Below are 14388 nucleotides of genomic sequence, written 5' to 3'. Positions count from 1 at the left end.
GTTAGAAGTTTGTAAACACTATACTATAGAAATTGTAATTGCTTTGCTGTTATTAGGGGATCGACGATAAAATAATATTTTAAATCTTTTGTAGCTTTATTGTACAAAACGACTTGCAATACAATATTTGATTTTTTATTGTCTTGTAAGAATTTACTGGTTGTAGGATATTGATCACCGTACACAAGGTGTTAAAACTATGCGTTCCGGAATCAGCCTGTATATATCCGGTTCCAACCGGCCGGCATTATTAAGTCGACTGCCGAGGGCTAATCAGCTCTCGTTAGTCGACATGCCATTGGACCCCAATCCACTTACCATCAAGTGTAATGGGCTCACTATACCATGCAAGTATAATAATAATAATAATATCAGCCCTGTATTATATACTTGCCCACTGCTGAGCACGGGCCTCCTCTATTACTGAGGGATTAGGCCTAATCCACCACGCTGGCCTAGTGCGGATTGGTAGACTTCACACAGCCTCAAAATTCTTATAGACAACTTCTCAGGTATGCAGGTATCTTCACAATGTTTTCCTTCACCGTTAAAGCAAGCGATAATTCGAAAAATACCACCACAACTTTAGTCTAAGATGCATGCCATTAGGTTTTGTACTTGCAACTATGCTATCGCTTACATTGATTTTTTAAAGTTTTGAACCTGTGGACATTTATCTCGGCAGCCCATTCCACAACCAAGCTATCGCTTATGTTGATTTGTTAATTTAAGGTTTAAATAAATGTGTGTCCAGGTGCCGACAACAGTATGACGGTGGCGCGCGGTGACGGTTCCCCCGAGCGGCTGGGCGGCGCGCTCCGTCGCCTGCACTACAAGGCGACGCGGCGCGCGCACTCCGCCGCCGCTCGACATCACAACTCCGCCACGCCGCCGAAGGTTAGTCTACCATCCCCATACCCGTATTCATAAACAATATTGTGAGGATGTACTGGCGCCTGAACGAATAATGTCGGCAGTCTGATTGTTTTTTAGTTGATTTGTTTATCTGACAGCCAACTTATCATCTAAGGACGAATATTCTGCATGACCGTACAAGCGTGACATTAGGCTCTTCCTCTGTTCGCCAGTCTCTAAGACTGCCACTACTAGCCTTGCCAGACGTCCCGTATTTAAGCACATTTACAATGTCCCGGCGGGACAGACTCTGTCTTGTAAATATGTCGGTTTACGAAGTACTCACGCACGCAACGTTCGCATTTTCGCATACTTGGTTTTTAATAAACTTAAAAAAAACGAGTTGATTTTTTTATTACATTTATACTTGTATTGATTGTTACAAATATGTTAAAACGAATAAAAATATGTTAAAACTGAATCGATCCTCGAAAAAATATTTTAAAAATGTCACATAATAATTTTGTTCCTTATTTGTCCTGGGTAAAAAACTGAAATCCCATATTTTTTCCCTATTTAAGCATTTGTGCCTTATAAGCTGAAAAAAAACGAGCAGCCCTCGCCACTACCCAAAATAGGTAAAACATCTTGTATATTTATTTAACCTTTTCTATATTTACGTCAACATGAAATCATAAAATACATATTCATGAGTTCATTTCGGTTTAATGTATTCCAAACTTCGAGATTGATTATAAGTTAGAAAACAATTAGTTAGTTATTCCAATAAGCCCACACAAATATGCTACGTTGGCCACAACTGCTTTAGAAATTATATAAGCTGTAGCGCAGACGCTGTTAAAAACTTTTTAGTCACTTACAGAGTAGGGTAGTATTTTTATATCAGCAAAAATGACCCCTCTGCATCTGATGGTAAGTGGAGTGGGCTCCAATAGAATGCCGACTAACGACAGATGATTACCCCTCAGCAGTCGACACAATTATGCCGGCCTCTTGGATCCGTATATATACACGCTGATCCCGAACTCACGTGGGCCACTAAGGCGGGTATTATGCACCTTGTGGACTATGGTCGCTATCCAGGCGGATATAAAATATATCCTACCACCAACAAGGACAAATTAATAACGAATGCGCGATGCTTTAAGGTTTTTCAGAAAGGCAATTACAAATTACTTGCTAAATGCATATCTTGCGGTACAATGTGTTTCTTGGAATGTAGTTTTTTTCCTGTTTAACCAATAGTTATGCGTCTGCTTACCTCTTCCGAATCAACCCGTGATCAAATAATTATAGTCGAATGTTATGGACATTGATGGAAAGCCTCTCACATAATGCAGGGGCAGCTGTGAGTGAAGTACACTCAGTCAATACTGCGTTTGACTGATTCGAGTTTGGGAATCAGTGATTAGGAATGTTAAGTAGATACTGGTATAGAAGAGTACTTGATTATCATATTTCCTAATTAACTCTGTCATGTACGTGTATAATCATATTGACACCGCAAAGTGACGCCATTGCACATGATGGTAAGTGGAGTGGGGTCCAATAGAATGCCGACTGACGAGAATTGATTACCCCTTTGCAGTCGACACAATTATGCCGGCTTGTTAAAACCGGACATACAAAGGCTGAGGCGGGAATGTGACACATTTACGTGGGCAACAATAGCAGGTTTTAACATTTTGTATCTTGTACAAAATTTTCAATATTGTATGGAGAGAAAATGAAACCGCGATAAAATCAAAATTTAATTTCCATGTCTAACATTCATGTAAAATAATCGATCATTATGCTTATAGCAATGCCCGATCCGCCATTTAGGACGTAAAAATGGATCCCTGTAGTCGCACCCTTCCACGCCACTGAGACATTCTTACCCCCTTATTCATAGACGTTTTTTATCTAAGGACGGAGTAAAGTTGTGATAACAAGTATTGGACTCAATATTAGCCAATCACAACGGTCCTACGTCTACGCACTGCGAAGGCTGCCATGCCGTCAGCACTAAGAAACAGACTTATTATCACCGCTTGCTCCGTCCTTAGATAAAAAACGTCTATAAATAAGAGGGTTAGAGTTTATTTCTTTAAATTTATACTTCTGATTCCTAACAATATAAGCCGAAGAGGCTTATGCAAGTGTCGGTGGAGACTGGTAACATTGTATTTCCACGCTATTTCCTTCGGCGCCGGCGACATCCGGCGTTGCCTCGGTCTTGGCTATTTCCCAGTCTTCAGTAATTGAGGTCACTTGGTAAAGTTTGGATCGCATCTCGGCTTTTGAGGGTAGGTAGAGTTGTGACATACATATTATATTCGATATTTATGTTAAACTAGTTGACCGGACAGTGGTTGTCCCGTCTTAACTATGAATTTGCAGCGCGCATTCTGTCAATCGCTGACAGTTATTTCAAACCACTAACAGTTACGTAAAATTAATATTGTCGTTAAGTTTTCTTAAATTATCTAATTTTACGCGCAATTTTTTAATTTTTCTTTCATAAGATCCTTCTCCTGACAATAACAAACACAACAAAAAACAAATATAGAAATCGGTCCAGCCGTTCACGCGTGATGGCGTGACCAAGGGAAATAGGGATTCATTTTTATATATATAGATTAGGGTATATTGAGGTGTGCTATATATTCTATAATATTTGAAATCAGCTTGTTGCCCCAATTTATTGTCGCATATGTCGCGCAACAGTTATCCGCGCTTTACTGCATACTTAGTTCAGTTAATTCGTTTAAAACACCAAACTACTAAACAGATTTCAGATATTTCTATGGGACCAATCTGGAAGTATGTATCCCTTCAAACAAAAAATAATAATCTAAATCTATACTATTATATAAAGCTGAAGAGTTTGTTTGTTTGAACGCGCTAATCTCAGGAACTACCGGTCCAAACTGAAAAATTCTTTTTGCGTTTGATAGCCCTTTGTTCGTGGAGTGCTATAGGCTATATATCATCACGCTATACCCAATAGGAGCGGAGCAGTAATGGCTAATCTCAGGAACTACCGATTCGAACAGAAAAAATATTTTTGTGTTGAATAGCCCTTTGTTTGTGGAGGGCTCTAAGTTATATATCATCACGCTATGACCAATAGGAGCGGAGCAGTAATGAAACATGTTGCAAAAAAGGGGACAATTTATTAGTTTTGAGAGCGTCCGTTGCGTGCGCTGCGTAAACAGTTAAAGTTATGCAACAATGATGTATGACGGGATTGTTCCTCTTAAAAAGTTCTAAAAAATATATTATAAAACAAAGTCCCCCGCTGCATCTGTCTGCCTAAACGTGTTAAACTCAAAAACTACCCACCGTATTAAGATGAAATTTGGTATGGAGACAGTTTGAGACCCTGGGAAGAACATAGGCCCCCAGGAAACTACTACTTTTATAACGGAAAACTTTAGCCTGAAAAACTTTATAACGCGGGTGGAGCCGCGGGCAAAAGCTAGTCTGTTAATAAGTGACAAAGTTCTGAGAATGCATGCCGCTTTTGTTTTTTATTTGTTTTGAATGATGTAAATCGCTTGCCGTTTGCCTGATGGTAAGCGAACGGTAAAAACAACATCTAACACCTTCAATAACAAAGTATTGTTTGGTATTCCACTGCGCTCGCCATCTTGAGACATGAGATGTTAAGTATTATTACGTCCAGTAGTTACACTGGCTACAATGTCCTTCAAACCGGAACATAACAGTGACTACACACTGCTGCTTGGCAGCTGAAATAGATATTGCAGTGGTTGGTACCTACCCAGACGGACTCTCACATATGAGAGGCCTACCACCAGTTAAAGAATTGAGAACCTACTCCTTTTTTGAGTCTATTAAAAATAATTCAAATCAATCCAGTAGTTTTTTTTTACAAACCTACGTTATTCTGTGTTTATCAAAATACACTTCAACAGTAGCGTGTGTGTTTTGTACAAATAAGGCTGGAATATTTGTTGACTCACAAATTCGGTACAAATTAATACAAATATTTGCGTATCTGAAGCCAACTCTTGTGACGTCTTGAGCCACTCGGGAACGTCTCAATAGAGACGGCGCTGTGGAATCAAAATCGTATGTGTGTTGCCTAGTACTTCTGTAGGACTTAATGATATTACATTCAAGGTGAAATGTTCCTTCTAAAATCTTGAAGTAAATTGATAGATCCGTACTGTGTACGTACATATTTCACTGGCTCATTATTACAAAGTTCTTTATTATATTTGATGTGCAAATTAAATCATATATAGCACATGATTCTAAATATGTTTTAGTGCAAATTTCCAATAAACCATGAACGATGAATTAGTCTTAACACTTTTACCACCAGGATAATTTTTAATCTTATTTTTGCAATATAAGTAAAAATTAACATAAGACCTTGTAATAGGAAGCCAGTGATTTACCTTCCCGATTCGCTCCAGTAAAAACGTTTTTAAGTCTACAATCTTAATCTCTATTGACATAAATGCCAAAGTTTGTTCGAAGTAACCGCTGACTGGACGGATTTAGATGATATTTGCCACACAAGTAAAGAATTGAGATATATCTGTCCTATAAAAAACAGTGAGAGTTGTTCCGCGAAAGGATTATTATACAGGCGGAATTAAATAGTAACAATTGTTCTAATTTAGGAATCGCTCGTGGTTTTGCCTGTGTGAAAAAGTTTTTTGGGTTAAAAGTCCCACTGTATACTTTCCTGAGATAAAAAGCAGCCTAGCCGTTCTTACAGCCCGATCCGGGGATCAATCGCGAGACCTGAGTTTTGCAATCATATCTACCGTAATTTAACTACGTCACCGTGGAAGTCTATTTTTTATCATCAATTACAATCCGTTAGTCACTTAGTGAAGGTTTCAGTAGGAAACTAGCGCCAGACACATCTTGCTTAGCATTTATGTTGAATTGAAACCTTTTCGGCAGTCATGGGATGCGCGTTGGCCGCATCTTATTTTGTATCTTGTTATAAATGCTTGTATGCGTTCCAGTATCTTGTGCGAATAAATGATTCTTTCTTTGTTTAGCGGTTAAACTGTGAAGTCCTATATAAAGGACAGACATTCGCATTATAATATTGATATGAAGGGTCGGGAACACAGGATGAAATAAACTCCTCTTAATCAATTTTATTCCGGCTGTACAACATACGCTGTTTTCTCAAGACCCGCCATCTTGCGGTCATTTTATTACCCGCCAATCAACTAAGGAAGCCGAAACATTCAGTCTACAATAGTAAAAGCGAATATAATAGTTTGGGTATCGGAATCAGTCGGTCCCATCTCATCCCTAGTGCAAATCAATGAGCGTCTGCCGCTCGGTACATCTAATAATTGGATCCACAGGCTATCGACTTCAGCCATCTCCTATACATCCGCGTCAAATGAAAATCTCAATAAATATAAAACTGTTTTTTTTTTGTATTTTAGTAAGGTTCTTCGCTGGATGCAAGCCGCTTTCGACAGGTCCGTCTGGAAATTTGTAGTGGAGGCCTATGTTCAGCAGTGGACTTTATGTGGCTGATGATGACGATTGAAGGGTTGGCACAGACGTTATTTCGCTGCCGGGAAACACTGCAATGAATAGTTGTTGAAGTAACTGTTAGTTCTATTGTAGTATAGTGTTTCTCAGCGATGTCGGGCCGTTCAAGTATTACGTAACGCAATTTTTGCTTGTAAAACGTTACGATGCGTTACAGGGGTTTTCGTGCAAAGGGTTATGTAAAATTGTTTTTTTTTTATTTTAGCGACTTTCCGGTATTTTGCGTTAAATAATTGTGAATATTAGAAACAAAATGTAAATTTAGAGTTACGTAACTTTTGGAGGAGGGGGGGGAGTACTGGAAAACTTTACGGCGCGTTCCATGGGTGGGGAGATCAAAAATCTTCAAAAATTACGTTACGTAATACTTGAAAGGCCCCTGAGTTAACGTCTGCGTAGTGCCTAAACAGATATTAATGCGATTTTTGAGAGTCAAAATGTGTATCTTTGATTGATATTTATACTACATTGTGACAGAATACTTAACACCAGGGCACCCTTGCACTGGCGAAAGAAATTTTCCAAAAGAGAACCCGACAAAACATATAGGTACTAATATACATAAATGTGGTCTGCAAATCGTTCTAATGATAATTAGATTCTACAGAAATTCACATAAAGGTAAGCGTGCAGGAATCGGACTATATACCCTTATCCACTGCCCCCTCGCATTACAAAAAAATATTTCAGACCCAATTTAATAAAAAGAACAGCAAAATAGAGTTATTTTTCGAGTTTGCAAGTTAAGCTACAATATAACATTTGTAGAAATGTCGGCCGACGTGACGTGACAGATCCGACATCGCTTTACGTAACGCTAATCGGGTCAGATCGCGCGGTGGCCACACCACCCACGAAATAACCTGTTATTCTATATTATAAATCTAAAGTTTCTGAATAGGTTTGTGTGTTAGTAGTAAATGTACATATATTTATTATTTGATTTTTAAATATTTAGAATTTTCAACCTTCCTTTCATGCACTTCATGATTATCTCTGCACCACCCTAAGGTTGGATGGTAGGGGATGCCTATGGCAGTAAGTCCTCCTTCATACGCTTTGTATATGAAGTGTTAAATAAATAAATAAATGGAGAAGCTGATAGTTAAAGTAAGTTTAGCACCGTAGTCAAAATACCATTCTACAATCGTTAACACCAACGCGATTTTGAAAATTACATATCTTAGCGATAAATTACCGATAGGAATATGTCTCGTCCATAGGATTTTTGTTGCCTATTAGCGTTAATGATTGTAGAATAGTTTCTCGGCCACGGCTTCTGGATTGTCATTAACAATACTTTTACTTTGTAAAAATACATAAGAATGTGATGTTTGTTTCGGAAAATATTTTTAGGGCTGCGAATGCGCGAGAAATACCTAATAAATTTATATAACATATAAATTAAAGTTATGTTTATAACTTTTAACATAAATTATCATAAAAATAATATATATAGTGAAATTACAGTAAGTTAAATTGACTGCTGGTAAATTGAATGCCTCGATGGCATAGTTGTGTTGGGTGCGCGGTCCGCCACCGTTTCGACGTCGCAGGTTGATCCCAGGGCGTGCAAAGTGATATTGGGTTTTTCTTCTCAATATTAGCCCGCAATTTGTGCTTGACATGGTGATAGGCCCGCCTGCTATCACATCATGGGACGGAACACACATGGTGTAAAACCGGTGCCCTAGTTGCAGCTCGTGTCTACCCCTTCGCGAATAAAAAGCAGGATGTGCGTTTGATTTGTTTTATAAAATTGTCTATATTATCTGTTGGAATGCAGTGAAAAACAAAGTATAATTAAAGATAACTTTTTTATTATAAAGAAGACATACTACCATTACAGTGGTCGGAAACAAGAAGGGAGACCAGACTTAAAAAATAACAAAATATCAGTGATAGTGTTGCCAGTATATAAAAGTTTCTTAGTAATTGTTTATAATATAATAATATACACTAACATTATCCAAATTTCTCCGAAATCTTGGTCACCGCACGACCTTTTTCTCTATAATTTCGCACCGTCTACTCCGGAAACTTTGTATCCGGCCGATACAAAAATACGGTATATTTTAACTTTGAAATTTTGTTCTAATAAAAATTGGTGTCTTGGAGGTATTACTTGTTATTGCACTAAGCTTGCTGACGTACTTTGGAGTTTCAAAACTTTCAGGTTCATCAGGATTCCAGAAGCCGACTCCTGTGCGGGTTGCGTTTGTACTTGTTCACCCCGCAACCTTTAATATAAGGGAGAGTCGAATGGCGGGGTTTTGGTCGGTAGAACGGTTTATACTAGCAAGTCGTAGAAATCCGTAAACGAATTTATCTAAGTAAAAAAAAAATAGGTTCGTCAAGATGTTATTCTTAATTATAGCAATGCACGTAATTTCGAGAAATATGGAAAGTGGGGTGTAATTCTCATCGAGTAATATTTTTCGTCTAATACTTAATAACTAAATGTACTAGAAAACTGTTATTTAAATCAAGTCTTATGCGACTTCACCCGGATTTTACGCAAAAATTTTGAGCATCTGTTTTTTTAATTCAACAGGTTTATCTAATTATAGCGCCAAGAGTTACTTACTGGTGCAATGGTCAATGCACTATTTTATTCGATATAATCGGCGATAGCCTAGTTGGGTGTGGAACGAACTGCCAAAACGAATGTCCGCAGGCTCAAATCCCAAGGGCACACACCTCTGACTTTTCTAACATCATGTGTGTATTCTTTGTGAATTTATAGTTCGCTTTAACGGTTAAGGAAAACATCGTGAGGAAACCTGCACATCTGAGAAGTTCTCTATAGGAGTTTCGAAGGTGTGTGAAGTCTCTCAGTAGTAGAGGACGCTGTGCTCAGCAGTGGGCAAGTATATAATACAGGGCTGATATTATTATTATATTTATTAGATATAAATGTCGAGTATGTGAGAATTATATTCTTGATATCTGAGGCAGACTATTCCACTGTTTATTATTTTATATGGTATTTTTATATGATGGTAAGTGGAGTTGGGTCCAATAGAATGTCGACTGACGAGAGACGATCATCCCTCGAGAGTGAAAATTGCAATTTGAGTCTCATTTGAAGTTGACGATTATGATTTGAAACTTTTTTCTTCAATTCATACCTTACCAATTAGCTTATATTTTTAATTATCTAATTATTCCACCAGCGCTAGTTTGCAATACTATTATGATGAAAAAATATATGACTTTGGTAGTGTATAACCATTTGTTACACATTATATGCGGAAAATATTACATAAAATTTAAATTAATGCGCATAAATATGAAATTGACGGATCGTGTTAATATTAATCGTATAAAATTAAAGAATACAAATTAAGTTGGATTTTAAATATACTAGTTACAAAAAGCTTACATTTTAAATTGATGAGTATATTTGTTTATTCACGCCATTTAAAAAATACATTATAAATCATACATTTAAAACACTTTTCATAGGAAAATATAGTTTATATTTCATCACAGAAAAGTGAAATAGACGGATAAAACGGCGCGTAAAGTTAATAAGTGAATAAAGAATGATATTAGCTAAACCACGATGATTGCATCAGCCGCCACTCTCGAAGGCTTTTGTTCTCTGAGTGGGTGTAATTCGATGAGCTTTGAGCTTAGAGTGTTCGTTGCGAGCTTTTTATAAAGCAATATTTAAATATTTTTTTTCTGTGCTTAGGCTCAATAAGTTATACCAACAGGTAACGATGTGTTAATTGTAAAATCAAAATAATAATTTCCTGACCAGGAGAATAAAAATCCTCGCAAATGTTGTAAAATAATATGGGACTTATTCCTTGTACTTTAAAAAAACCTACTGGAGGTAGGTATCTCATATGTGAGAGTCCGCCTGGGTAGGTACCACCGCAATGTCCATTTCTGCCGCCAGCAGTGTGTAGTTACTGTTGTGTTCCGGTGTTGAAGGACATTGTAGTTAGTGCAACTACTGGACATAATAAAATTTTACATCTCATGTCTCAGGATGGCGAGCGCAGTGGAATACTAAATAATAATTTGTTATTCAATGTGTTGGATGGTGTATCTATTGTTTACGGGCGGTCGTATCGCTTACCATCAGGCAAACAGCAAGCTCTTCTCGTATTTAAAAAAAAACAAGAATTTGCGGGTTTGACCAATCTGCCGTAGGAATCTTTGGTAACCTTCTGAGTCAAAGATATCGACGAGACGTCTATAAGTCCAATCACGGACACAGCCTAATAATAAAATATGCAAGCTTTAACATTAAGTTTGGAACTTGCTGAGTCAGATTCGGTGGCCTATTTTAGGAGTTTTAAGTGTTCGAAGTTGGATTTAAGTTATTTCGGGAAGGATCCATTTGCGTCCAGAAGTTTCTTGTTTTGAATTGTTTTGGGTATTTCTTTTTTTGTTAAAAGCGACTACACCTGATCACACTAGAGTTTAAATATAATGTTGGGATTATTCTAAAAATAAATTACGGCTGAGTTTAAGGTATCTACTGATAGTAGTTTGTATTTTAACCCACGGGCTATTTTTCGACTCATATTTGTTTCTTTTTTGTTGTTTTTTTGTAATAGAATGTCATGCGGCCAGTCATAAATAAGGATTGAGTTCTAAATTCAACTAAGCTAGATTCATTTTGTTAAACTTTTTTAGGATTCGAAATTTGAAATAATTTCTTTGTTTAATCACGTAAGGTCAATATTGAATGACATCCTCGACCTTTATGTAACTATCAGATAACAAATCATTGTATCCATTAATGTATTAATTTTAATATTTCTCAACTACAAAATTTTTTATAACTACAACTTTTGCGTAATAATTTCTTATATTTACGCGAATGTTAGACATTGAAATAAAAGTATTATACAATTATAAAATGTACGTATATATTGTAACTATGACTTTTCGGATGACCGACACCTCAATCTTCCGTAATCATGAAGGCAGCAGTCTTCGAAACGTCGGGAGAAAGTAAAAAAAACCGCAGTAAAATCCCGAAAAATAGTTTAATTTCAACAACATTTTTTCTTTACAACCAACAAAGTTCTTTACATTATATCCAATTTACACCGTGTCCCAAGACGTTCGGACCTGCAAGCAGATTACAAAACCATTAGTATCAGCGAGATATGCATTGTCAGCACGTTGACCCAGATGTGGCGGATCGATAGTCCGATGACCCGCCCCGCGCGGATCGGGGTTCAAACTCTGATAATGTTGATAGAGTTTTACTGATTTTTCTTGTTTTCCGAGTCATTAGAACTATTTAACACGTCTGTCTCAGTAAGTTAGTGTACGTAACTATATTTTTGTTATTTAACTGTCAATTTGAAATGAAGATACAGTTTATTTCGATGTTGCATCGGACTAACAATCACTAATTTTCTCTGACACTATCCCTGATTGGTTTTAAAGCGTTCTCTTTCAGAATCTTTGATAAACATTACTAAAAAGTGGTTACACCACTTTTTAATTTTATTTTTTCATTTGTGATCCGCTCCTTTTGGCCATAGCGTGATGTTAAATAGCCTTTCTCGATAAATAAGCTATCTAAAACTAAAAGATTTTTTCAATTCGAACCAGTAGTTCCTGAGATTGACGCGATCAAATAAACAAACACTTCAGGTTTAAATAATAGTTTTAAGACATAGAAGTATAGATGACAAAGTTATCGTTAGTTCAAGTTTATCCTTAAATTTAAATTCTGCATAAGAAACAATTATTAAATGAATGACAATAAGACATAATAAAAACCTGAGACAAAAACGATCAAATTGGAATTGATTAATGGACACTACTAAAAAACGGAATAATGAATTAATGTATTTTGTGACCGAAAATGATCTTTTTATAATAATAATTAAATGACAACGTATTTTTGTCAAATATGTATTTAGTAACGGCAGAAGGTAACGCATTTTTTATAATTACAAACTAGTTGTTTATAATACTAAGAACTTCTATAAGAATTTGGAAAGTATGTAGTTTGGTAACTCTCAATAAGGTAGCGTGATGGACTAACACCCAATCTTCTCAGTAGAGGAGCCGTGCCCAGCAGTGGACAGTATAGTACAAGTTGATATTTTTACTAAGTCATGTTAATGATAATTGCATTTAATAGTTTGATTGACGCGATTTTAATTTAACAGAAAATCTTACAATGCCGATGGAACCAACTTTTCTTTTGTGTTTCTTTTGAAAGACGGATTTGGGTCAGAAATCGACCTGAAATGATGTAGCTGTTCTTTTAATTTATGAGTGTTTTTTGTCTTGCTTTTTAGGGAATTAGGTTTTAGACCAATTTTGCGACAATTGATTGTAACTCCTTGTAGAGCAGTTGCTGCCTTGTTGGTAGGCGCTATTGATCAGAAAGCAATGGCAACAATGCAAACATATTCACGCATTTTATCCCCGAAGGGGTATGCAGAAGCGCAACCATGGCACCCACTTTGCGCCAAGTGTGTTCCGTCCCATGATGTGATAGGGGCGACCCTATCGCCATATCGGGCACAAATTTCTGACTCCGGGCTGATACTGCGCAGAAAACCCCAAGTATTTACTTTGGCCGAGTCGGGATTCGAACTCAGGACCTCAGAGCGCTGGCGTACTCCGCATGCAGTATAATTACGCCACCGAGGCAGTCAATGACAAATTAACTATATTTAGAATTATTTCTATCTGTTTGTTTGTTAAGTCACATCTCCGAAGCTGCTGAACGGAGTTTCATGTAGTTATTTAGTTTATTTTTAAAATTGATAAGTCAATCAGAGTATACATCTGATGACTTACGTAATAATTGTAGACTGCGGAATTATCCTTGACGAGGTCGTTGAATCTTTTTTAACCGGAAGCGGTTGTTAATAATTTCTGTTTATATAAAACAACTATTTTAAACGAAGGTCAGAATATAGTTCATTTATCTTTTATACATAAATTATTTGTATTAAACAACTCGTTCACTAGTCAAGTGATATTCTGAAAAACTATTTTGGGAGTATAAATGAACTGCTCTAAACAACAATAAAAAGCTCTTTTCTTCTCTGTATCGTGTACTGTAGTTTATACCTTAAATTGATTTTGAAAAGAGCAACACCAGAGTTTCTTGCCCGTTCTTCTCTGGTGAAAACTGCTTTCCCAACTGGTCGTAGAGTTAATATTGATGGAATCTACATAGTGTTCATTTTACAGGTTCAAGTAAATTTCATAATATTAATATTTCATAATATTTACTACCTTCTGCAACTTAGCCGTGTACTTAATTCTAACATTTCTTATAATTATTTTCTATATTTATTGTAGATATAATAGTGTATCAACAGTAGACTCAAAGAGTAGACATAATAAATAAATACATAAACACAATGCCTACTTTAGTATTTGAACACAGTAAAATACGCAGGCGAGGCTGTGAGCAAAACGAGTTAAAATGTAAATAGTATCTACAATACTACCTGTTTGTCGGTATGAGAAAAAATTGCATTTTACAGAATACCGGATATTCAATTTACAATGACAATTTAGGTCGTTGACAGAGGAATTTTATTTATTTTTTTATAACTAAATCGCTGAGCCTGAGGTTTTACTATGTTTGTTTATATATTGAACACGCTACGCACACGAAATTTATTTTATCCAATAGAAAATGGCTGTACTTAGCTGTCAAATTCCGTTTCATGCTCTCAACAAAATTTATTGAAAACAAATGTTTCATATAAATCAATGGGAAAGCAGTCTGTCTGATGGTGTTACAGGCCGCCCATAGTCTATAGAAATACCAGGGCCACAGCAATACGCTACCCAGTGGAACAATCCTGGCCATATAGCATACGAAAAAAAAATATCAATGAAATTATGTTTGGTTTATTTTGAGCTTCTTGGGCCAGACATTTCTCGAACGTTGAATGCTCGAATTAGTTCAATTAGTGGAGAACATTGAAACGTAAATATCGAATTCAAATGGAC

General features: G+C 36.5%; 1 protein-coding gene across 1 annotated transcript in view; it reads left to right on the top strand.

The window, feature by feature from the left end:
- The window catches only part of LOC115456055, a 232470-nt gene that overhangs the window by 96959 nt on the left and 121123 nt on the right, over window positions 1-14388 (top strand). The window contains exon 4 of the mRNA XM_037441231.1: window positions 755-897. Within this exon, the coding sequence (XP_037297128.1) occupies window positions 769-897 (129 nt within the window). The 5' untranslated portion in view covers window positions 755-768. The remainder of the gene's footprint in view (window positions 1-754; window positions 898-14388) is intronic.

This window comes from Manduca sexta, chromosome 4, assembly GCF_014839805.1.
Source record: "Manduca sexta isolate Smith_Timp_Sample1 chromosome 4, JHU_Msex_v1.0, whole genome shotgun sequence".
Taxonomy (NCBI): domain Eukaryota; kingdom Metazoa; phylum Arthropoda; class Insecta; order Lepidoptera; family Sphingidae; genus Manduca; species Manduca sexta.
This window is presented reverse-complemented; position numbering and strand designations above follow the sequence as displayed.